This window comes from Aedes albopictus, chromosome 2 (assembly GCF_035046485.1).
Source record: "Aedes albopictus strain Foshan chromosome 2, AalbF5, whole genome shotgun sequence".
NCBI classification, from domain to species: Eukaryota; Metazoa; Arthropoda; class Insecta; order Diptera; family Culicidae; genus Aedes; species Aedes albopictus.
The window spans coordinates 260,910,507-260,936,660 of NC_085137.1; the positions used below are offsets into that span (position 1 = coordinate 260,910,507).

The 26,154-nt window shown below is 41.0% G+C and overlaps 2 protein-coding genes across 2 annotated transcripts; both read right to left on the reverse strand.

Moving 5' to 3' along the window:
* Positions 1-20,751: 20,751 nt before the first annotated feature.
* LOC134286491 (uncharacterized) lies at positions 20,752-22,752 on the reverse strand. The gene has a single exon (XM_062848107.1). It carries the CDS (start codon positions 22,750-22,752, stop codon positions 20,752-20,754), a length of 2,001 nt encoding a protein of 666 aa, XP_062704091.1.
* On the reverse strand, positions 22,752-26,154 carry LOC134286492 (uncharacterized). The gene is made up of 2 exons (XM_062848108.1): positions 24,351-26,154; positions 22,752-24,298 (listed from the first exon to the last, which is right to left on the reverse strand). Exons 1-2 carry the CDS (start codon positions 26,152-26,154, stop codon positions 22,752-22,754), a joined length of 3,351 nt encoding a protein of 1,116 aa, XP_062704092.1.

Sequence of the window (26,154 nt, forward strand, 5' to 3'; positions counted from 1 at the left end):
TCAATCCAATTTCCTGTGTGGTAGTGGTTTGTGTTCAGATTTCCCGTGTTAATCTGTCTGTAAGAACTTTGTAAACATCTTTTGTTCTCACATATATGGATAGGCTTGCAGTAGGTTTAGTGAGACTTTTTTTGGACAACTCAATGTTTAATCGTTCATTAAAATAAATCATGAAACTCCAACGGTTATCAAGCGGGACAGCAAAATTATTTTACCGGTTCATCATTCACTATTTTGGTGAACCGGTTCCCAAAATCATGTTTTCTTGTCGAATGGTCATCCATTTATTATCGTAATGCGCAAAATATCACCTTAATACTAGTGGGAAAAAAATCTTGATTTTTCCGGTTCAAAAATGAACCGTTTTAGCGAACCGGTTTTTCAAATCACTTATTTCATTATTTTTCTGGAAGGTCAGCCATGAAAAGTAATAAAAGTTCAACTATCATCAAGCGAGATAATTTGATTATTTTCACCGGTTCAAAAACGAATCGGTTAAACGAACCGGTTCAACAAATAATGTATTCTCCACTCTTTTATCATCATAATATGTAGAACATCAGCATAATACCAGTTTCACGAAATTATTGATTTTACCGGTTCAAAGGTGAACCGGTTGAGAAAACCGGTTCACACAAACACATATTTTATACAAGTGTTCAATCTCCAATGAGAATAAATTATAAAAACTGAACGATTCCTAATTGGGACAATAAAATATTTATTACCGGTTCAAAAGTGAACCGGTTCGGTGGAATGAACTTTTCTATCGTATAATTCACCTCCCACTCAAAAAAATCTGTTATCTCCATTGATTCCTTTTTGGGCGTTGGAGGGTTAATAAAGATGCCTAACCTAAGCGACAGCCCGCTAGTCCAACGTATATGGATCCGAACTCCTATACGAGCTGAGATTCGGACCCCACCCCAGTTGGGAAGCAAGGAGATCAAGAAGAGCCGATGCAGATTAATTCAAGCGCAACCATTGTACCACGGTTTTCATTAATGAAAGGCAGGTAATTATTTATTAATGCGTATTTGTTTATTATTTTGGTTGTTTCTTGATCCATTATCATAAGTGGGGTGCTACAGTTATACCAAAAATAAAATGTCGATGGCTTCATTAACCTGCCCTAGACAATATCGGAATACAGAAAACGCCGAAGTTGCAATTTATCAAATATTTCTGTTAAACAGCCCTATTAAATTTTTGCATCTTCTCTACAGAAATCAGGAGCGTCCGAGGTGCCAAAAATGCCGTCCGGGGTGCCGTCACAATGTCGTCGGAGGCGTCAGAAGTGCTCAAACAACACTAAACTGAAAAGAGGCAGGCCAAGTTCCAGTGGGAACGTACACCCAGCCATTGTATCGCGCTTTTCAACAATGAAACAGACAGGTAATTATTAATGCATATTTGTTTATTATTTTGGTTGTTTCTTGATCCATTATCATAAGTGGGGTGCTACAGTTATACCAAAAATAAAATGTCGATTACTTCATTCATTTGCCCCAGACAATATTGGAAACAGAAAACGTCGAAGTTGCAATTTATCAATCTGTTAAACCGTCCAACATATTAAATTTTTGTATTTTTGCTACAGAAACCAGGAGCGTCCGAGGAGCCAAAATGCCGTCCGGGTGCCGTCAAAAAGTCGTCCAAGGTGCCAGAAGTGATTAAAGAACACCAAGTTGAAAAGAGACAGGCCAAGTTCCAGTGGCCAGAACGTACACCCAGAATGGAGAAGAAGAACAAAGCTCTCACAATTCATTGAGTATAGTGTTGTTAAATGATAGATTAGTATCAGTTTCCATACTTTATAGAAAAAAAATGAAACGGAGCCATAACTACTTCTTGTACTTATTATGGCGTATGTCAATGATAGGAATTAGCCATAACCGGTACACTGATGAGCTTAAGCACTTAATCAAAAATATTTGTAAAATAAACTTTCTCTCTGATTGTATTGCGTCCACTCGAATAACAGCAAATACAACTAAGAATAGAACAGTCCCAGCAAAGATGGGAACGTTATGCGAGTGGGGGCAGTATGGTTTTAAAGCGACAGAGCTTTGCGTCAAAGCGATTATTTTTAGGCTATAGAAGAAATAATCAAAAACAGAAAAAAATTGTAACATTTCAAAAGCACTTTGATGATACTGCCCCTCTTCGCATATTACTGTACTATAACTCCATCCATAAAAACTGTATTCACTTCATGCATACCCTATTCGTACCATATTAAGCTGTGAAATGAGGCGTTAAAAATATCAAATTTGTTTTAAATGACCACGTGAGTGAAAACGACACGGACTGATATGCGAAGACGGGCAGTATATAGGCTTATCTTTAGCCTACACTATACTCATGAGACACTGAAGAGCAGGCTCTGTATCAGTGATTATGCTATATGCCAAGAAATTAAAAAAAAAAAACAAAAAAATGCATTAAAACGAATAAAACATAAATACATATATAAAAAGAGTAATATAAAAACTATCAAATTGCAGATTTTACTTCCGGCGCGGTTGAAAATCTGATTTTTGACACGTGAGAGTACTATCACAGACAAATAGACGTGTCACTTGGAAGAAAATGCGATAAAAATCATCGTTACGAAAACATAATCGCCCAATGCTAATTATGCTGTGGTACGCAAATCTACTGAGTAGATGGCGGTAGTGAGCAAACGTCAAACAGGAGCAAAAACGATGCGAGCGCCATGAGCGAGCGATTTGCGAACTACGGAATATTTGAATAATCCGTTAAAAAGTGAAACGATGGGAAGTGAGTAGAGTGAGACGTCTGTTTGTCTGTGGTACTATTTTACGTCGTACGGCAAGCGTACAGTCAGGTCTTCTTTTACGCGGTTTTCATTTACGCGGCCGCGTAAAAAAACTCCATACAAAAAAAAATCATCGTCTTATTTTTGCATGATTCGTCGAGAAATGGTGAGACTTTTTTTACGCGGTTTTTCGAATTTTGAACTGAGTTTTTTTTTACGCGGTACGTATCCCCGCGTAAAAAAAACCTGACTGTAATGAGCTGGACGTGCGAGGAAAAATTGGCAATCGCGTGTTAAAATTCCGATTTTCAACGCGCGCTAAGAACATTCCGTTTGCGCAAGAAATTTCTAAACCATTCCATTTTACTAACCGATGAGTAAATTTTGCTCATCCAATTCTAAACAAGCGAAGCGTTTGTGGTGTGTAAAAATCCCTCATCATCGTAACGCTTCATGAAAACGCTTCGCTGTGTAAATTTTACTCATGACTTTTTTCAAGAACAACAGTTACTCTAAAATGAGTAAACCGACATTTGCTCATTTTTTGTGTTGTCCCAGTTTAGCTCGGAGATGTGTGAAAAGAACTCAATTTAGAGTAACATTTTCTTAGCGTGTAGCATTGTTCCAGCAAACAATGATTTTGGAAATTGAAGCGGTGAAGACGGCTTTTTGAAGAAAACCTAGCGAATGTTTTCCAGGAAATCAACTCACTCCGGAACGAGTCTACTTTGAAATTTCAGAACACAGATGTTGTGCTTGACTCTCTTCATGACAAAGTATTTCTCATTCAGTTGGCAACCTCGGGAAGACCTAATAATTAGTGGCATTCCATTCATGAATGGCGTAAACTTGAAGGTGTTTTTGGAGCTATTTGCAGACAATTTGCATACAAATTTCAGAAATAGTAAATACACTTTGTTTATTAAATAAAATTAACTGTTCTGATGAGTTCTATCAACTTCTATCAGAATACAGCATATTGTGACCCACATTTTTGTATTTCCTTTCAATTGTCATGATATTTTGATGAACAGTCGAGTTTGCTAACAATTAACTTCATTCTTCAAATTTGTATTTTCACAATGGTGTTTTTTAATGATTTGAACATTATTTATCACAAAATACCAAATTGTAGGTACCGTAATCCGGGGTAACATTGATCAGAATTTTCGATCTTTCTTGAATAAATCTCTTGTTAAAGCAAATGTTACATGTTTTATATTTTTAAAAGAAGTACTGGCCCTCTGTTAAGCTACTCGAAAAAGTATTGTTAAACTTTAAAACATGTTTAAAAGGGTTTTTAAATCTAATTTTTGATTGTGTTGATTTGGGGTAACATTGATCATGTCAGTGATCAATGTTCATTTGTGTTGAAAATACCCTTACTTACTAAATTCGAGGTCGCTGATTTCGAATATGTTGTCTAAATTCTTACAAATAATGTACTTTTTAAGTTATTTTAGGATTAAAACCCTCTAAACCACGAATAACGCCTAAAGGTAGGCAATGGCTTAAGGAATTGATAGTCGACTTTTAATAAATCGTAAATTTTACTGAAAAATAGCATTTTCATAAAAGTTTCGTTTATTAAATCCAACTCTAGGATATCATATTGAAGTAATACAGTGATTTCGAACCTCATATTATATCTAGTATTCACGCCAAGCATGAATGTTTGACAGATCTCATTGCGTTACGAAACACAGTTATGGAAAATCGATTTAATTCAATGTTTATGAAATTCAATTTTCATAAATTGCATGTCATTTATAGGCTGAATGATAGCAGATTACGATATACCATTCCATAGTAGAAACTGATTCAATGTAAAATGCTTGTTTGAAGATTTCATGAGGTGGGTCAAGCCGATAAATGTTACCCCGCTGATCAATGATACCCCGGATTACGGTAGGTATCTAACATTTTATCATATTCGCTTTCTCAACAAGTTGCCCAAGAAATGCAGGTAATCCATATACGGGAAAACAAAACATTTTGACAGTTATCGTAAATTATTAGAAAAGGAATCATAGAAACAAATCACTACCACGCAGGCATTTGGATTGGCCAATCGTCGCCATAATTGCTACCAGTAATGCTAAGGACAGAAACCTAATTGGTTTCAATTCAAAACCACAGAGAATAGACATCCAAGACCAGTTCCAAAGCTGTGTAAGAAATTTAACGATCATTTGAAATGGCAGCACAAGTGGCAATGGAGGTGCTGGTGCTGCTATCGCAAAGTTCCCACTCTGCTGTCAGTGGTGAATATTAAAATAAAACTTACCATATTGGTATTAGTAAAAAAAAAAGATTTTCCATTGGCATCAGTCTGGTGTACTTGAATGATTGACAATCGCGGTTTAGTGGGTCTGCAAAACAAACAAATTCAGATGTTTTCAAAGCTGTAAATCAACTGTCACTGTGGGGTCGAACCGACTTCAAATAAGAAATATTTACGATGGCTTGTGACAATTTCAACGAACTGAGCTCATGTTGATTTAGTATTTCGATTGAGAACATTCAAACTCAATCAGGATACAACGTAAACGATCGTCGGTAAATGAAGGCACTTATTTTTCATCATACCGTGTTTCTAGCATCAACGGAAAATGACCGAACAGTTGGAAACCGGGGTGCTGTTATTTTTAATTTTCCTCAGAGATCGCTCCCTCATTTCCTTTGAAATTACACGCAATTTGTACATAAACAAATGGCAACGAAGAAAGCGAGGGGGAAAAGATGCCAAACTATAATTCCTTCTGGAACCGCCAACGAAGGAAAGAAATGCTTTAAAATCTCTCAAATTGACAATTAGTATGGCACCCACTAAAATTAAAATAAATTAATTTTCTCCCAACCAGTCGAAAATGGGAAAATGGTTCCACAAAGCTGAGACTTTATGGGTTTCCAAGTGTGCTCTACCAATCGTGAAGCGCGAACGTTGCTCGAATCTTTCTCTGCTCTGCGATCGGTGGCAGCTGAAGCTAGATCTAGCTAGTGGGTCCACCATTATATTCGTTGATTAGTCTTCCATTTATACCCTATAATGGAGAAGAAACGTTTCTATGCCAATGCGTGGGATGCGGCTAGAAGAGAGATAAGTATATTCACTAGCCGAAAATCAAACCGAATGCATCGTCGCCTCAGTAGTGTGAAAGTAGAATTAAGTGAGAAAATCGGCTCCCATTATGTACTGCTTAAAATTCATATTGAAGAATTATGACACCATCAGTTTTTAGCTTCTCAAGTATGCACACACTTAACTGGAAACGCTTTTCGATGGTGCTCTAACTTGGTCGATGGGAAAGCAAAGCACAACTACCTACTGACTGGCATGACAAACCACGAAATTTCCAACGCCATTCGTTCCCACCCATTTAAACAGCAGTTTTTCGGTTCGTATCTCTTGGCACCTCAGAGTGCTCATTACTCATCACACATCAAACAGAACTGGCAGCATGGCAATATGGGTGTCATAAATTTACCAGTTAAATTCCACATGATCATTGAAGGCGTCATTTGTGCGGCATCGTTTATACATCTTTGAATACATACAGCTGCTCATAAGCCACTTTTGGCGCATCATTCGGCTGATATACGGCCAACTTCAAAATTCCGTACCAAGTCTCTGGAGGGAGAGTTGTCAAAAGTGAGACAAAGAAAAAAGAAAAAAAAATTTTTGTTAATCTTCTGTTCTTTTCTCATTTCTTTTGCATCCACTGAAGTTGTTTTTTTGCTGCTTGACCCAGATTCCAGCTCTTGTCCTCCGGGTTCCTGATCGAAAGTCCAAGTCTATTTGAGTTTCCTATCTGCTCTACCAATGCACCATGGATTCAGTGTGATCAAACTAGTATTTAAGCCATGCAAAACATAATGGTAACCAAACCTCTCGACGGTTCAAAATAATAAGGGAGGGTGATGTGGTCAATTTGGTGGTGAAAAACACTGGAAGAGAAAAGATGCAGGAGAAGCAACATGTGTACTAATGGTCGGAAAACGTTGCAGCTTCTCTTCCGCAACGTTTTCCGACCAGAGCTGGAGTTTATAGAACTCTTGGTAGAAAAAATAAACTAAAAGGATCGTGTCTGGAATCACCACATTTGCTTGAATGATATCTCATGATTCCAGATCTCTGTGATTCCATTATCTTTTAGCATTCCGAGCAGCATTCGTCGAATGACAACAAAAATGATCCTGTTCCCCCGATTCCAATCCGTTATGTTAAAATGTATTAGCCATGACCAACTTGAGTTTATTTTGGTCGAAATCAATTTTGACTGACATAAACGTCATGAACTCTAAGCCCTGTGAATGCACTGACAAACTTCTTTACAGCTTGTAGGCTTCATATAAGCATACAGAGCTTATTTTAGTTCTGACTGTTTTTAGTGCTTATAAGCATTAGGGATGCTTATATAGAGCTTTTAGCACTGAAGAGCTGTTCAATGACCATTATAATGCTTAGAACAGTGCTTAGTGGTTACCTGGGTGTTTATGATTAATTAGCTATTTGACGGAATATGAATAGCATTGTAGACAGTTTATTTACTTTAATCAACCGAACTTTTGAGTTCACAATAAGTAGCCTTGTGCAGCTGTAATGCGGCTGTTCATCAAAAGTAACTTTTTACTATGAGATACCAGCACCTTCTTTTATGATAAGACCAATTTACTTCTTGTACCGACTTTTCGAAACCTCTAAGCAGAATACCCTCTTCGAATGAGTGTAATCAGTTTCGTACCTTTTAATTCCACTCTAATTACACTAATTACACTCATTCCAATTTACTTATTTTTCAAAAAGTGCACATTCAGCGGAAAATTTTTAGTTTCCTATTTCATAAAGAATTGCAAAGTTTCATTCGAATCATGAACCATCAAGTCGGTGATTTGGGGGTGGAAACACTCAAATAAAAATAAAACAGTAGAGAAAATCGTCAAATTCTGGTATTTTTTATTTTTTATTTAAAACCATCAAAACAAAGGTCATCAAAAAAAATCACGTTATTCGTTATCACGTTGAGCTCTTTCGATTAGGCTATATAAAATAGCAATATTTTATTCACTAAGCAACCCAATTCAGAATAATAAAATACACTGTAGTTTTAAGCATACTTGTTGAGATTTTTGCGTCTGAAGTTCTGATGCACAGTAGAAGCGGGATTTCATGACGTTTGTCCTTAATGAAAAGGCAGAGTCTACATTGAAGCCATTTGATTATATCGAGTCATCGTTGAACCTACCAAGAGGAGTTACAGCATCACTTGTTTTCCCTGCAAGATTGGATCGATTATAACAATTTCGGAACTATTATTACCTAGCTTTTTGAATCAATGCATACGGTCGCTTCAAAACGCTTTGATCATCTTACACCCAAGCAGCACATAAGTCACAAAGGAGTGTCGTCAGCGCAGGTTTTAGGTTGAACAGGAGCTATGTACATTCATGTTATTCTAACTCAAAGGCAGAATAACTTGAAAATGACTCGTTTAAAACCAAAAAAAAAACTGCGCTGTCGACACTCCTTTGTGACTTGTGCACTTCTTGGGCAGTACGTAGCACTTAAGCTAACATAATTTATATTTTTTACAGCATTTTTTCGTTTTTTTTTTGCAAAAGTCAAATAAGGTTAATATGTCCAAATGATCAGCTTCAGTAAACTCGTTTAGGTATTCTTTCTCAAATTTTAGAAATAAAGAAAGCATTGATTTTATACAAAATCTTTATGCATTTGCTACAATTTTATGCATTTTCAGAACATAAACAATTTCCTTAGAAATGGAAGCAAAAGAATTCAAGCATTGTATATCTTTTTATCGTGTTTGTGTTTGCAAGCCCTATATTAACAGCGAGTGTTTAAGGTTTACAACACTATCAGTAGGTCGGCTCCAGAGGCACGATCTTCTCCATTTGGGAAATTTGTGCCATCGTCATGAATACGAGCCTATTCATCATTTACTTGAGGGAGAGGCAAGGGAGGAATAAGGGATGGGATAGGGAACAGGAAGGTAAGGGAATAGGATCGACATAAACGCATAAGCGTGCCACTACGGGTTCAAACAGCGCCCTGAAAAGGGTTTAGCAGAAAACGTATCATTTGGAACAAAATGCGATAAAAACCATCGTCACGAAAAGAGAATCGCCCAATACTAATAACGCTGTGGTTAGCAAACCCACTGAGTAGATGGCGGCAGTGTGCAAACGTCAAACAGGAGCAAAAACGATGCGAGCGCCATGAGCGATCGATTTGCGAACTACGGAATATTTGAATAATCCGTTAAAAAGGGGAACGATGAAAAGTGAGTAGAGTGAGACGTCTGTTTGTCTGTGCGTAAAGTAAGCCTATAGCTACTTGCCACAATGCACAATGGTCCACGAAACAGATTTGCTAGAAAATATGCATTCAGCGCCTCCAAATGAGTTTTTCTGACAAATATGATTTTCTACAAAGTGACGAGCTTGGTGGTCTAGTGGCTACCGCTTCTGATTCACATGCAGAAGGTCCTGGGTTCAATCCCTGGCTCGTCCCTTTCCTCCTACTTTGTATCTTCCTATCTACTTTCTCTCTCACTATCTCTCTCCTACATATACATCTCACGTATATTCGTACGTTCGTAGCGATCGCTAGAACCAGAAACGGATTGAAAAAAAAAAAACCGTTTCCCTTCCTTCAAACTTTCATCACAGCACAGTGTCAATCTATCATATAACGCCTACAAGTTATGCAACCAAGCGGACTGTGCCGCTTCACAGTAATCTTCACACAATCTATCGCTTTACGCCTGGCACCCTTGTACCAATGCATGATCCATGTGCCCAAAAATAAACATTTCCCACCAACTCACCATCATCCGCATGACCTTGTGCAGGCGCAGAGGACTCAACGGCCTGATGTGGGCAAGCGATTGCAATCATCACTTCCCTCCCCTTCCTCATTGACCTGCAACCTGACGCAGCAGGCGCCATTGTCGCCTAAAAATACAAGACCACCAACGCTCACACACTGAAGATGCCTGTTAGTCCCAAGCAGCTATCTCATTGGTTCCTTGTGTGAGTGTAGCTGATCTGGCGATACTGGAGTAGCAACTGCGGGCGGTCAATCAAGCTCAAGCTCAAGCTCAAATATGATTTTCTACAAAGTTGTCCCTAATAATAAGGCCCAACTTCCAATGTGCGTGAAAGTTAGGGTGGTCCATATTTTCAAAGAAATTGGAAATCAAACCTTCTTATTTGCAAAAATAACTATATAGGGTAAGTGATCCAGTTATGACTATAGTACTATTTATTCGCCATAGTTGATTTTCACCCTTTCATGATGTAATTCAATAAGAAAATTTTTGTGAACAACTGATCACGTTCACAAAAGATGGTTGCACTCATTTAAACTCCACATTTACTATGGTAGAAATTAATCATTTTTCTTAAAATTTCGGCTTCTTTGCACCCTTCTTCGCCATAGTGTACCAGTTGGCTAATCAATCAACTCGCAACTCGATCAGGTTGGCGCAAAAGTTCTTTTTTTAGAGTTTTCGGTTTAAAGCGTTTTAGTGTTTCGCTTTTGCTCCAATGATTTGCCCTTTGTGTATTTGATGTGTTTGTCATAATCTGTGTCAGAATCTAGTTTAACTCGATATAACTAGTCGTAAGGAACAGCTTTCATATATTTATGACATAACAGTTAGTGTGAAGTGCTAACTGCCGTTTCTCAAAAGTTTTGCGTAATTATTTGTGAATATTTTGGTAATAAACACACATTCCGACATTTGCTCAGTTGGTTAGTATGAGACTCTGCCCTCCGGGCCTCGGATTGTTAGACTGCTTCGAATCAGTTGTCTGCCAATTTCATCCTGGTTTCCTCGTCATCTTGATAGCATTTGGTTGAATTACTAGATCCTTCGGCTGTTAATCTGAAATATAAAACAATATTAACATCGTACGTCAAATAAGCTACATAATAGTGATACGCTCGCCACAGTTACATATTTTAACAATATTATTCATACCATACGATAAATTTACCTGAATCCTGCTGAAATAAAATGATAATTAGCAGTACATTGAAACAAAAAAACTACAAAACACAAAAAAGTGCATCAAACTTTGATCTTGCAATATTTATAAAACGGTAAATATCAAGATCAAAATTTGATTTGGTAGATCTTACACCGCAACGCACCATTCTAAGGTGATCTACCCACGTTATGGGTGTTTAGACAATTTACTGACTTAAGGCGAAACTGGAAGCATTACCTCACTTTTTGGTTTTTGATTTTTTATTAAATAACGAAGCAATATTTTCAAAATCGGTTTTTGTACACATGTAGAGGATAGATCAAGGTATCTTCTGATTTTTTTTGTAGTGGAAAATGTTTTTCGTTTTTGCAGAAACCATTTTTGAACGAAATTTCACAAAAAAATGGTTTTTGAAAAAATGGAAAACTTTTTCAACACGAAAAAAAAATCAGAAAATACACTGATCCATACTCTACAGTCTACATGTGTACGAAACCCGTTTTTGAAAATATTGCTTCGTTATTTTTTAAAAAAAATCATAAACTGAAAAAATGAGGAAATGCTTCCAGTTTCGCCTTAACTTGAAAATCTTAACATGGAGAAAATTATAACGATGAGATTATTTTTCTAATAAAACACCAAATTTTCTTAAATTTCAACATCGTTCCAAAATTCAAGATGCTAATTATAGTTCATTTAAATGCCCTCTAATTGTCTTGAACACAGATATGTTTTGAATGGAAGTAACAACATAGCCGGACGAGATGAACCAGCCGAGGGCTGAAAATCTCGATAATAAAGAAAAATAATAATAATAATAATAAAAATAATAATAATAAAAATAGACCAATATACCAAAAAATCATAAAATTAATGGAATCGCTATAATTTTTTCTGTTGAATAATTTCAAGTTGAGTCAAACGTTTTTCAGAACTCATTAGAGTAAAGTGGGGCAAGAGTTTCTTTTGAAGTTTTTGAGCTCAATTCATATTATTTCTTTCGGGTGTCAAGGTTGTTCGAACCCTTTCTGAAAAAGAGTTTTTCACTCCAAAAATTATGAAAATTGATCAATATTTCGAGAAGTTATGACAAAATGTTAGTTTTTGATCAAAAAATTGTAACATGCGATGGACCTTCCAACGCATGGAATGAAATTTTAATGAAATCGAATACGATATTTTATTTTGGGGCGTAACTAGGTATATTTTGAAGATGCTCTAGCATGTATAACTTTTTGCAAAAAAGATTTCCAACGTATTTTACACATAGTGGGGCAAAAGTTCGAATTGTGGGGCAAAAGTATGAGTCATGTGGCAACTTTAGGTATAAACCTAAAATTCTGCAAAATGTACATATTATCTCTAAGAGTGATGGAATTAGTGAGAAAATTCGATAAAAGTTGAAAAAAGTTGTTGTTTTATCGGAATTTGGCGGAAAACTACTAATTTTTGGTGTAGTAAATTTAACCCTGATTTGGGTAAAATCCAAATCGAATTTTAAAGTGTATTCCAGTTCTAACATCAAATATTAAGTGGTTTCAGGTATTCCTATTACCAAAATGTCAAAATAGTGTGCTACGGTTAGCGAAATTCCTGAAACACTAGACTCGAACTTTTGCCCCAGTGGTGGGGCAAGAGTTCGAATAAAACACACACATACAAAAAGTGTTGTAACTCAAAATTGAAAAGACATTTGGCGTAACTTTGTTCAGCAAAATTTTAGTTCATGGATGGTAGAATCATCACACGGTATTTATCCATTTTAATCCGCTTCGATTTTTTGAAATAAGTTGAATTTTCAACTAAGGTCGAACTTTTGCCCCACCTTACTCTATATAAGTCATAAATGGACAAAATTTCATTGCATTCGGTTCTTTGAATCCGGAGATATAACAGCTCAAAGTTGGCTATCGGATAATTTTACCTTTTTCTAAAATGCTTATAACTTTGTGCAGAATAGCCCAACATTTCCAAATTTTGTCCGCCAACACACAACAAGTTGATCAACTCACAGTAATTTTTTGAAAAGTGAAACATTTGCCTGTTCCGATCATTTTGTCTATCCCCTGTACATTGGGCTGCGGCTTATTGTTTAAAAGTTGTTGAAACTTGGAATTCGTAAGATCTTCTGGATTCAAATGACATAAAAAGAGACACCTTTGAGTTTGAGCCAAAAATATTGAATTTTCGAGTAATAAAAAGGTGTTTTCATTTCAAGTACCATAACTTTTTCAATTTTCAACCGATTTTCAATCTTTTTTATGAATCTCTCACAAATTAAATATCGAATAAACTTGTAGAGCTTGATTTTTTTTCCAAAATGCAAAATTCAAATTGCAAAATATGAGTTTTTAAAGATTTTTTTTTCTTCTTTTTACAAAAAAAATGATTTTGGGACCCGATAACTTTTTAACCGCTTGACCGATTTCAAATCTTTTGGCATGCTTTTGTAGATACATAAGTGACCCGATCTTGTCAGCCTATTTCCGGAACACATTTTTTGCTTCCCTCAAAAAATCAATCAGATATTCACACTTTTTATCCCTCTATGTTCTGCCTTTCAGCAGTAGTTTAATGATGATCTGAAATGAATTGGTCAAAGTTGGACCGTTAGATAATAAGAGCAAAAAGTTTGTCGCAAAATGGGGCTGACAAAATCGGGTCCGTACTGTATTTCTGTTGCCTATCTTTGTTCTGAACAAACTATTCGTCATTTTCATTATACTGTTTACCAAAAACTGCCAAAACATGCCTTAAAACTTGTTTGTACATGTAAAATTGGAGTAAAGGACGATTTTTTGTAAGTTTTTACTCCAAACTAGATACTAAGCATCATATTTAGGACTTTTTTTCGAAAAAAAAATCCTCGTAGTTTGAACATGAAAATATTTTTGAATTGAGAGCACTCTAAAAATTGAAGTTTAAGACAACAATATGATTATCTATCTATATATATAAAAATGCAGTGGCATACGTGGGACTGCTCATAACTCGCGAACGAAACGTCGGATTTGGCTCAACTTTGTTTTGTTCTGTTAGTTTTCACCCAAGGAAGGTTTATGAGGCAAAAAACATGGAAATACTGAAAGTTTTTGAAAATCGATTTTCCATACATTTTGTGACCGGGAACTTGGTCTTGAATAGAAACTTGAAACGTCAAAAATCGTAGTAGGCAAGACAATGTTTGCCGGGTACAGCTAGTACCCTATAAAAATTCAGTGGCATACGTGGGACCTAGACCTGTGCGCCGAATATATTTTGCTCGGCGGCGGCGTGAGGGCCATTTTTGGCCGGCGGCGGCGGCGTCATCGGCGTCACGCCGGTGGCAGCCTTCGGCGGCGGCGGCGGCGGCGTGAATCGGCGTGACCAAAATTTGACCATAATTTAAATATTGGCAAAGCGAAAAAGTTGTCATTACGCTCTTGAATTTGTAGTCTCAGCTTTATCATGACCATTGATGACATGAACTATTACGTTAAAATTAATATCTTTTTTATTTCTGTTCGGGTTCGTCACTACGTGATTAGACCTATTGCGATTTTTTTTACTTATTCGTTTATTTGGAAGGCTTGGACGCCACATCCCAAGAAACAGAACTACTTGAATAACAGTTTCTTAAACTAAAGTTTGCTCAAGAGTTATTTTTGTTCCATTCCTGTACAGCTACAATGTTTGTTGGGATGGGCATAAATGAGCCGAAATTATTTGTACATTTTTGTTTTTACGTTGTTTACATTTTTCAAATTTTTAACTGCCTTAATACTATATTAGTTTGGGAAGCCGAAGTACTCGCGGCTGTTTCGGGATTAGGATTAACAAATATTTATAATTGGAACGGAATATTGAGACATTACCGGTATCCTGCGTGTAATGAACGTTGCATTACTCCATTGCAAATAAAGGGCAATGAAATATTGATTTTGCTACAGTTTTTTTTTGTTTTCTCAGAATCTTCAGAAGCTGTCAAACTTGATAATAAAGTCACACTATTTACACTAAGGAATCCTCGAATGGTTTCAGGGAGGAATCTCAGAAGGAATCCTAGGAAAGAAACTCATGAAGAAATCCAAGAGGAAAATTCTGGACTAATCTCTGCAAGAACTGTTGTATGAAACCCTGCATAAACTTCTGCAGGAATCTCTGGCGGTTGAAGATTCTCTTTTAGAGATCTCTGCAGAAAATTCTGAAGAAATCCCTGATTGAAGTTTTCGAGAAATTTCCGAAGGAATCCAGGACGAATCTTCGAAAGAAATTCCAGGAGGATTCCATAATGAATTCAAGCAGGAATCCCTAGGAAACTACAGCAGGAATTTCCAAAGGAACTCCAGGAGCAATCCCCGACGGAATTCTAGCGGATATTTCTGAAGAATTTAAAGAGAGAATCTTCAAAGGATTTCAAGGAGGAATCAACGAAAAATATTGAGAAGGAATCTCTGAAGGAATTCCAGCAGAAATCCCAGAGAGAATACTAGGAGGAATTTCCGAAAGAATTTCATGAGGAATTTTTGGAGGAATTTCAGGAGGAATCCCATAAGGTATTCCAGCAGGAAACTCCGAAGGAATTCTAGGAAGAATCCCCGGAGGAATTCTAAGACGAATCCCCGGAGGAATTCTAAGACGAATTCCCGGAGGAATTCTAAACGGAATCCCCGGAGGAATTTCGTGAGGGACCCCCGAAGGAATTCTAGAAGGAATCTGCGAAGAAATTCGAATAGGAATCACCTTAGGAATTTCAAGATGGAATCCCGAAGGAAATCCAGAAGGAATCCCCAATAAAATATCAGGAGAAATCTCCGAAGGAAGAACCGCTCAAAAGAAACCCCCGAAGGAATTCTAAAAGGAATCCCAGAAATGACTCTAGGAGCAATCCCCGAAAGAATTCCAAGAGAAATCCTCGACAGAATTCTAGGAGATATTCTCAAAAGAATTCTAGGGTGAATCACCGAAGGAATTCCAGAAAAGAGAAATCACCAAAGGAATTCCACGAGTAATCCCCGATCAGGAGAAATCACCGAATGAATTTTAAGAGGAATCCGCGAAAGAAGTCTAGAAAGAATCCCCGAAGAAAATACAGGAGAAATCCCTGCAGGAATCCCAGAGGTCACCTCAGAAGGAACTCCGGGAGGAATCTCCGAAGGAATTACAAGCGGATTCTTCCAAAAAGGAAACACCGAAGGAATAATAAGACGAATCCCCATAGGAAGTGGAAGAGGAATCTCCAAAGAAATTCAAAAAGCAATCCTCGAAGGAGCTCTAGGAAGATTCTTAGAATACCAGGAGAAATTCACAAAGGAATTCTAGAAATCACCGAAGAAATTCAAGAAGGGAATCCCGAAGGAACTCCAGGAGGAGTGATTCCATGAGGATTTTTTGAGTGAATGAAAGGCAGAATCTCTGAAGGAAATCTATGAGGAATCACGAATCCCCGAAGGAATTCCAGGAGGAATCCACGACGGAATATCAAGAGGAGTCCCCGAAAAAATCTCAGGAGGATTTGATGAAGGAAGTCCAGGAGGAATCCCCAAAAAATTTCAGATTTTTATTTTTTCAGAAATTCGAGAAGAAATCCTCAAAATATTTCTAGGAGGTATCATCGAAAAATATCCAGGAGGGATCCTCGTAGGAATTCCATGAGAAACCCCTGAAATAATTCTAGGAGGAAATCCCGCAGGAATTTCAAAAGGAACCTCCAAAAGAATTCCAGGAGTTATCTCCGAAAAAAATCGAAGAGGAATTCCCGCAGAAATTTCAGGAGGAATCCCTGCAGGAATACCGAAGGAATTCCAGAAAAGAGAAATCACCAAAGGAATTCCACGAGTAATCCCCGATCAGGAGAAATCACCGAATGAATTTTAGGAGGAATCCGCGAAAGAAGTCTAGAAAGAATCCCCGAAGAAAATACAGGAGAAATCCCTGCAGGAATCCCAGAGGTCACCTCAGAAGGAACTCCGGGAGGAATCTCCGAAGGAATTACAAGCGGATTCTTCCAAAAAGGAAACACCGAAGGAATAATAAGACGAATCCCCATAGGAAGTGGAAGAGGAATCTCCAAAGTAATTCAAAAAGCAATCCTCGAAGGAGCTCTAGGAAGATTCTTAGAATACCAGGAGAAATTCACAAAGGAATTCTAGAAATCACCGAAGAAATTCAAGAAGGGAATCCCGAAGGAACTCCAGGAGGAGTGATTCCATGAGGATTTTTTGAGTGAATGAAAGGCAGAATCTCTGAAGGAAATCTATGAGGAATCGCGAATCCCCGAAGGAATTCCAGGAGGAATCCACGACGGAATATCAAGAGGAGTCCCCGAAAAAATCTCAGGAGGTTTGATGAAGGAAGTCCAGGAGGAATCCCCAAAAAAATTTCAGATTTTTATTTTTTAAGAAATTCGAAAAGAAATCCTCAAAATATTTCTAGGAGGTATCATCGAAAAATATCCAGGAGGGATCCTCGTAGGAATTCCATGAGAAACCCCTGAAATAATTCTAGGAGGAAATCCCGCAGGAATTTCAAAAGGAACCTCCAAAAGAATTCCAGGAGATATCTCCGAAAAAAATCGAAGAGGAATTCCCGCAGAAATTTCAGGAGGAATCCCCGACGGAATATCAGGAGGAATCCCCAAAGAAATTTCAGGAGAAATCCCCGAAGGAACTCTGGAAGGAATTCACGTAGGAATTTATGAAGGAATCTTCGAATTAATTCCAGGAGGAATCCCCGAAGGAAGTCCAAGAGAAATCCCTGAAGGAGGTCCAGCAGGAATATGTGACGGGATTCCTGGAAGAATTCCTGGAGAAATCCCCGAAGAAATGAAAGGAGAAATCCCTGCAGTAATCCCGGGAGGGAACTCATAAAGGAAAACTGGGAGAAATCTTCGAAGGATTTCCAAGCAGAATACTCGAAGGATTATTAAGAGGAATTCCCATAGGAAGTCCAGAAAAAATCTCCCAAGGAATTCCATGATGAATCCCTGAAGGAATTCTAGGAGAAATCATTGAAACAATTCCAGAAAGAAATCCCAAAGGAATTGCAGAAGGACTCCTGAAGGAATTTCATGAGGAATCACTGAAGCAAATCCAGGAAGAATTTCCGAAGAAATTCTAAGAGCAATCATCAAAGTAATTCCAGGAGGAAACCCCGGAGAAATTTCAGGAGAAATCCACGTAAAAATATCAAGAGAAAGCCCTGAAAGAATTTCAGGAGGAATCTATGAAGGATGTCTGGGAGGAATACCCGAAGAAATTCCAAAAAGAATCCCCAAAGGAATTCCAGAAGACATTGCTGAATGAATTCTACGATGAATGCCCTAAGGAAACCCAAGAGGAATCCCTAAATGAAGTGCAGAAGATATTCCATGAGGAATCCTGGTGGATTCTCCGAAAGAATTCTAAGAGGAACCACCAAAGAAATTTGACGGAAGATTAGAAGAAATCCCCGAAAAAATTTAATGAGGAATCATCGAAGAAAGTCAAGGAGGATACCCTGAAAGAAAATCTAGGAAGAATCTCCGGAGGAATTCCAAGAGGGATCCCCGAAAGAATTACAGGAAAAAGCCAGGAGGAATCTTCGAAGGAATCTTCGAAGGAATTCCTGGGGAACCCCTGAAGGAAGTCTAGGAGGAATCCCCGAAGAAATTACAGGAGAAATCCCTGCAGGGATTCCTGGGGAATGCTCGAAGGAATTCCGGTAGGAATATCCACAGGATTTCCAGGCGGAATCCTCGAAAGATTTTCAGCGGATCTTTCTGGGTAGGGGGAAGAATTTGTAGGAGGTATTCTCTAAAGAATTTTAGAAGGAAATACTTGAAGATTTTTTGTAGAAACTCTATGAAAGATCACTCAGAATATCCTGGAGATATGCCTGATTGTTATCCTAAGGAACTTATTGAAGGAACTCCTACAAGACTCCCTGAAGGAACTCCTACAAGATTCCCTGAAGGAACTCCTGTAGGAATTCCTGAATGAGCTTTTGGAGAAATCTCTGATGTAACTGCTGCAAGCATCCGTGAGTCTTTCTGAAAAAATTCTCAATCTCAATCTTTAAATTGAAAGAACCCCAGGAGCGATCCCTGGAAGAACTTCTCGAACAATGCCTTAAGGATATCACGAAGAAATCTTGGAAGGAATCGCTGTATAAACTGCTGGGGTAATCCCTGAGTTCTCCTGGCGGTATCTTTGGATCTTTGTATGAGATTCTCTGAAGGAACTTCTGTAATGATTTCTGAAGGAACTTCTGTAAGAATCCCTGAAGAAATTCAGCAGGAATCTCCGAAGAAGCATCTGCAAGAATCCCTGAAACTCCTGGAGGATTCTCTGATGGAACTCCTGGAAAGAACTGCTGTAAGAATTGCTAATGGTTCTTCAGAAGGAATCCCTGCAGGAACTCCTTATCTAATTTCTAAAGACCTCCTGCAAAAATTCTTGAAGAATCTTCTCACGGGATTCTTGATGGATCTTCAGGTGGTATTTATGAATCCTTCTGATAGAATATTTAAAGGGACTTCTAGAAGGATACCTGAACGAACTCCCGTTGAAATAGCAGCTTAGGGATCTGTTACGAATTAAAACAAACTTCACTGGCCGGATAGTCACACCCACGGTTCACTCGCGGAATAATGCGTTTCGGACTGCGGTTTTAAAACACTCGGTTTTGCACTACTGGCGATTTGTTAAACAAACGAAATTAACACAATGGACTATAGCGGACTGTATATAAATTTATTCTTGCCGGCGCGACCGACGTACGGGAGAAGACTGAATTGATCTTTCTGTGCTGCTGTTGAACAGCGCGATCGGTGGCACTCAAAAGCCGAGGATCGGGGACTACCTGCACGACCTACACTGCTATCGGTCTGCGGTGCGCAACAGAGAAGCTGTTTCTGCGGTACTCATGCTCTGCTCAATCTGACAAGGTTCGATCAGTGAGTCTTATGTCGGTCTAACTATAACTAATTAATACTGTACGTAACATGCCGGCGGCCTTGAGTTAACTCAACACAAACAAACTTGAACGATAATCTAACTAGTACAATTGAACAATGAACAAACAATTCGACTCTTCGTTACAACGGCTCGACGATCTCGTCGCTTACTCTTACACTTTATACATATGCGATTGTACATTGACTGGACAGGATCGGTTGCTCCTCCTATGGCTGGTCACTGATGACGACGTCCGCATCACGTAGACGATGAATCCGTGCACTGATGTCATACGTCCGGTAGAATTGGAACTTGCCACTGGCGACTGCGGTATCTGACGGTTCGATGCCTGTCGAAGATAAATACGGCTGTAATCCGAGACACGGGCTTACAGAGGAGACACGTAACTTAACGGTCGGCCCCCTGGCGATAAACGGACGGAATGTCCAATAGCTTGCCAAAGTTGCCCCGTGGGGGCAATGAATACTTAGTTGAAGCGCAGCTCCTAGCTGCTGGCACGATGAGCTGATGAAAACGCTGGACTGTACATTGAATGGGTGTCCGGGCATCTCTCTCGGGCTAGGGAACACTGATGACTAGCGATGAGCGAAGATTCCGATGATCTGTTGAAGATACGAGGCGATTGGGATCCAGAAGAAACACTAAAGCGGATCAACGTAACTTATACGTCGCCCCCGTGGCGTAGCGGTAATAAAGCACCGCGAAATGCCGACAGTTGCCCCTTATGGGGGCGTACTTAGCCTGATGGATGTCTGAGCAGGTAACAGGAACGGTAGAAGCATCACATCAAATGGATCGTCTGGGCTGCGGCGACGACAGTGGAGACAGTTGATGTTCACATCCCTAGCGATGGAAAGCAAAGCGGTAGGTTCCAACAAAAAACGAAAACAGGATGAACGTAACTTGAGGGTCGCCCCCAGACATCAACGGCGAAATGTGTGCCGCCTGCTGCCTAAAGTGCCCCAACGGGGGCGGAAATACTTAATCTACTTGGCGGGCTGATGTACTGATGCTAAACTAATGTGCTTCCTCGACCTGCGGTTGGTTGTGCTGAATCGGAAGAATACATATCTTCTGGATTCCTCGACGGAATGATCCTTGCTGCGTGCGAACGGTAACCACCCTGATGATACCATCTGCTCCTGGGTGAATCTCTATCACGCGTCCAAGCTGCCACTGCAGCGGCGGTAGCTTATCTTCCTTCAGTAACACCATTGTTCCGATATGCAGATTATCCCTTCTTCGCGTCCACTTGTTACGGTTGTGGAGATCTGACAAATAGTCCGTAGACCATCGCTTCCAAAGCATCTGACTGTAACGCTGAACCAAGCGCCATCTGCTCAGTCGATTCTCCGGGATGTCCTCCAGACTCGGTTCCGGAATCGCTGTTAGCGGACGCTGCACCAAAAAGTGTCCGGGGGTCAATGCTTCCAGGTCTCGATGGTCGTTGCTAATTGGAGTGATCGGTCTCGAATTCAGACAGGCTTCGATCTGCGTCACAACAGTTAACATTTCATCCGGACGGAGTACGGTGTTCCCTATCACTCTGCGCATGTGGCCTTTCAGGGACTTCACGGCCGCTTCCCATAATCCGCAGAAGTTCGGCGATTTGGCGGGAATGAACTTGAACTCAATCGAGTTGCTGGCTGCTTCCGTCACAACTGCGTTTTGGAACTGTTCTGCTCGGAATAACCTTTGCAATTCGCTGATTTCTCGACGCGCTCCTACGAAGTTCGTAGCATTATCACAGAAGATCACTTCTGGCTTCCCACGCCGCGACACGAATCGTCTCAGTGCCGCCATGAACGCCTCCGTAGTGAGATCTGCTACCATCTCTATGTGAACCGCCTTCACTACCAGGCAGACGAACACGCACAGGTAGCATTTGATTTTTGCTGCCTTACGAGACGCTTGACGAACATTGAATGGACCACAGTAGTCGACTTCGACGCGAAGGAAAACTGGAGCAGGAGTCACTCGTTCCATGGGCAGGTCTCCCATCAACTGTTCGTGGGCTCGTGGACGAGCTCTGAAGCAGGTTACGCATTCGTGCATTACCTTCCGTGCTAGGTTCCTTCCTGATAGCGGCCAGAATTTCTCCTTCATACAGGATAGCATCAGCTGCGCTCCTCCGTGGAGCAGTCTGTGATGGTAGTCAACCATTATCAGCTTTGTCAGTGGATGATTACTCTCCAGCATAATCGGATGCTTTCTGCTGAACGACACTGGAGCATGGCGAAGTCTTCCGCCAACACGTATTAATCCATCTCGCAGACACGGATCCTTCGTATGCAATCTCGAACTGGGTTTCACTTGCCCCTTCGCTGCTAGATCTGCCAATTCCACTGGGAAACACTCCGACTGCGCCAGCTTCACTAATGCGATCAGAGCTTCTTCGTGTTCTTTCGCGTTCAGGACTCCACTTCGTCTGCAGGCTCGATTTCCAGTTCTGCAGTTGTTGGCAAAACGAAGTGTCCAGGCAGTTGATCGAACTAGCTTCATCAAAGACGAATAGCGGGTGAAGATCTCACTGGGCGGTAGCATCTGCAGCGCTGCTGTCACTAGCGGTTTTTCCTCCAACGTTACTGAATCATACTGTTGTTCTGAACTGCTACTCATCTTCGGCCAAGCACTCGGGTCTTCTTGGAGCCAGGTCGGTCCATTCCACCAGATTGAACATTCGGCAAGCTGCAGCGGTGTTACACCTCGAGATATTACATCTGCCGGGTTCTCGACGCCAGGCACGTGGTTCCAAACGCCTTCTCGAGTGATATGCTGAATCTCTGACACTCTGTTGGAGACGAACGCTTGCCATCTGGACGGATGGGAACAAAGCCAACACTTCACGATAGTCGAGTCGGTCCAGAAGAACGTCTTCGCTGGGATCTGAATACTTTCTGCTACTGTCTCGTACAAGTGCGCCAATAGCAGGGCTGAAGACAACTCCAATCGGGGTATCGACTGCCTTTTCTTCTTTTTGCTCAAGTCTTCCAATGGAGCTACCTTGGACTTAGCCATCACCAGCCGAACTGTAACTGTTCCGTCTTGTGCAACGCAACGTAGGTATATTGCTGCTCCGTACGCTTTTCTGAGGCGTCACAGAATCCGTGTAGTTCGCATGATATCACATTATCGCTGAATGCGATCCAGCGGGGTACGGAAACTGCATCGATTCGATCCAAGTTCGTTCTGAACTCGAGCCACTGTGATTGCAGATTTGCGCTCAACGGTTCGTCCCAAGAATACTTCCGTTTCCAAAGTTCTTGGAGAAACATCTTCGCCTGCACGATCACTGGCCCTACAAGACCATACGGATCGAATAAACGTGCGGAATCAGACAGTACGATACGCTGTGTCACTGGAAGCTTCGGGCTCCAGCGAGGTGTTTTGAACCAGTACAAGTCTGTCGCCGGTTCCCAGGTTAAGCCGAGGGTCTTTACTGTAGCTGTCGCGTCAATATCTAGCAGCTCTCGCTCGTCACGCAGGTGACGTGGAATGCTCTTCAGGATCGCAGGCTGGTTGGAATGCCACTTTCGGAGGTTGAAACCAAAGGAACCAAGTAGCGACAGGACATCCTTACAAAGCCGTATTCCTTCCTTCACAGACTTCGCTCCAGTTAACATATCGTCAACGTAGAAATCCTTCTTGATGACTTTGGCTGCGGGTGGATTCGTCTGCTCTCCCTCCTCTGCGCATCTCTTCAAGCTCCGTGTTGCTAGATACGGTGCGGCAGAAGTACCGTAGGTCACGGTCGTCAGCTGGTACGTTCGGAGTGGCTCATCTACGGACTCTCGCCAAAGAATCCTCTGCAGCGGTTGATCCTCTTCGACTACGTTGATCATGCGATACATCTTCTCCACATCAGCGACGATCGCATACTGTTGGAGTCGGAAGCGAATCAGAACGGACAAGAGGTCACTCTGTACCACCGGTCCCACCATCAGAGTATCGTTCAGGGAAACTCCTGTGTCTGTAGCACATGACGCATCGAACACTACTCTGAGCTTCGTCGTGGTACTGTCAGGTTTCAGGACTGCATGATGTGGCAAATAGTAGCTGTGTTTCGGCTCTTCCTCGTCATCACGAACTTCTCGCATGTGACCCATCAGCAGGTACTCGTGGATAAATTCTGTGTACAGAGCCTTCATCTCCGGGTTCGCGTTCAAGCGACGTTCTAGTCCCATGAACCGCTTGGTAGCAATCGCCTTAGATTCGCCTAACTGCTTCAACACGTAATCCTTCTTCGGTAGTACTACCCGAAACTTGCCATCAGGATCTCTCGTCGTTGTCTGCTCGAAGATCGACTCGCACGTAGACTCCTCGATGGAAAGACAGCTCTTCGTTCTACAGGATTCCAGTTCCCAAAAGCGGGCTAGCTGCTCGTGGATCTCTTCCGTGGAAACTGAAGCGGTGACTGCACTGAGGGTTGTGACAGGAGTTTCTGGAATCTCTCCGGCCACTATCCATCCGAGTTTTGTGTTGCACAATATCGGACCAGATTCCGAGAGCCTTTTCTGCTCTCCCATCAGCAAATCGTAGAAAACAGACACGCCAAGGATTGCATCTACGGAAGCCTGGATCAGCGAAACAGATGTCGGACGGCAGCTTCCAAGTACTGATGTCGAAGCTTTGCTGCGGCAGATTCAACGTTATCCGAGGCAGCACGTAGAATTTCACTTCTTCAGTTTCGAACGACGAACAACGCGACAGGATTCTCGCCAACACTGACTGTTTGGACACCGATGAAGCACCGCCAACACCATTCACCGGTAGGTTTTCATGGAAGCGCTTGAAGTTCAACCGCTGAGACAGGTTCTCCGTGATCATACATATCTGCGAACCGTTATCCAGCAACGCACGAGCAATGACTGTGTTTCCGAAGCGATCGGCGAGCTTCACGAGCGCGGTTGACAGAAGTGTAGTAGTTCGCTGACTTCGAATGTTGTGTGAAGTAGCAGTGTGGTGAGAAGTAGTCGGTGTATTTGTGGGAGGTGACTGTCGTGTATGTGGCGGAGAAGTGTTTTGGACGGGAGGTGTTTGTGGATTTGTTTGAGTATTATTCATCCGGGATTGGCCTTGAGAATTCGATTGCGATTGATGTCCTTGAGACTGTGTTTGAGCATTTGTGTTCGCGTTCGCGGCTTGAGGCCTGTTCGGGGTATTCGGAGTCGGATTCTGAGGGGTAGAAGTGGGTGGAGAATACGGATGCAGCAAGTAATGATGACGTTGACCACACTTGGAACACGTACGTCTGGAACAATCTGCCACGAAGTGTCCGGAAGATAAGCAATTCAGACAGAGCCCAAGTCTTCGAATCGCCAGCTTTCTGTCCACCACTCGCATCTTGCTGAAGCGACGACACTGCTCAACGCTATGCTGTCCACCATTACAGATTTGACAACTGCTGGTAGCGGATGGCACTAGAGTGTGAACAGCTGAGCTCTTGAACGGACGTTTTTGCTCGAATCCACTCCGTGTCGAAGTAGACTGCAGAATCGCGCAATGCTTATCCAGAAAGTCTAGCAAGGCGTCATATCGCGGGATGTCCTTGGACCCATGATGAGTCTCCCATTGGCGGAGCGTAGCGGTATCTAGTTTCTGCGATAGCATGAACGCCAGAAGAGTGCTCCAATTGTTGGTGTTTTCTCCAAGCTTCTCCAACTGCTGTAGATTGACCTTGAACGTCGTTAGGCCAACGTTCAGTGCTTCGAAAGACTCCGACTTCATTGACGGAACTGCAAACAGCGCTTTCAGGTGCTCATGAGCTATCAGCTTATGATTTTCATACCTCGATTCGAGGATTCCCCAGGCAATAGGGTACGATGCAGCGCTCACTTGAACTTGGTTGATCTGCAGTAGCGCATCATCTCTCAACGAAGCACGCAAGTAATTAAACTTGTCGATGGGACTCAGCTCTGCGTTGTCGTGAATCAGCGATCGGAAATTATCGCGAAAGTTGATCCAGTCCTGCAGCTTTCCGGAAAACGACGGTAACTTCAATTCTGGGTACTTCAATCGTGATGGCTGAACACCTACGACCGCAGGTTGACACTCCAAAACTCCTAGTTGGGTTCTGGGCCGTTTTGCAAGCAGTGCTGACTTCAGTCGAAAGTACGAATTCTCGAAATCTTGGTAGGTACGAACACTGTCAGTGCGGGTAGGAATGGACTTCACACTACCAGCACCTTCTTCATCACCAGCACTTTCATAGTCTTCACCAGTTTCGTCTAGAAGCACATCAATCTTCACTCTAACTGCACAGAAGCGGTCGAAAATGTCATCTAGCTTCACTAAACGAAATTCAACCACATCTTGATCACGAGTTTCGTCGAAATTATCCACAAACTTTTGCACATTCTCCAACGCTGACTGCAATTGGTGTTCTTCTTTCACCAACTGCCTTAAACTGGACTTCGTCAT

Coding starts and splice junctions, on each gene's coding strand:
- LOC134286491 (XM_062848107.1), bottom strand. CDS start 22,752: ATGGCTAAGTCCAAGGTAGCTCCATTGGAAGACTTGAGCAAAAAGAAG.
- LOC134286492 (XM_062848108.1), bottom strand. CDS start 26,154: ATGACGAAGTCCAGTTTAAGGCAGTTGGTGAAAGAAGAACACCAATTG. Junction 24,299..24,350: donor GCAGCAAAGCTTCGACATCA/GTACTTGGAAGC, acceptor AGGCTTCCGTAG/ATGCAATCCTTGGCGTGTCT.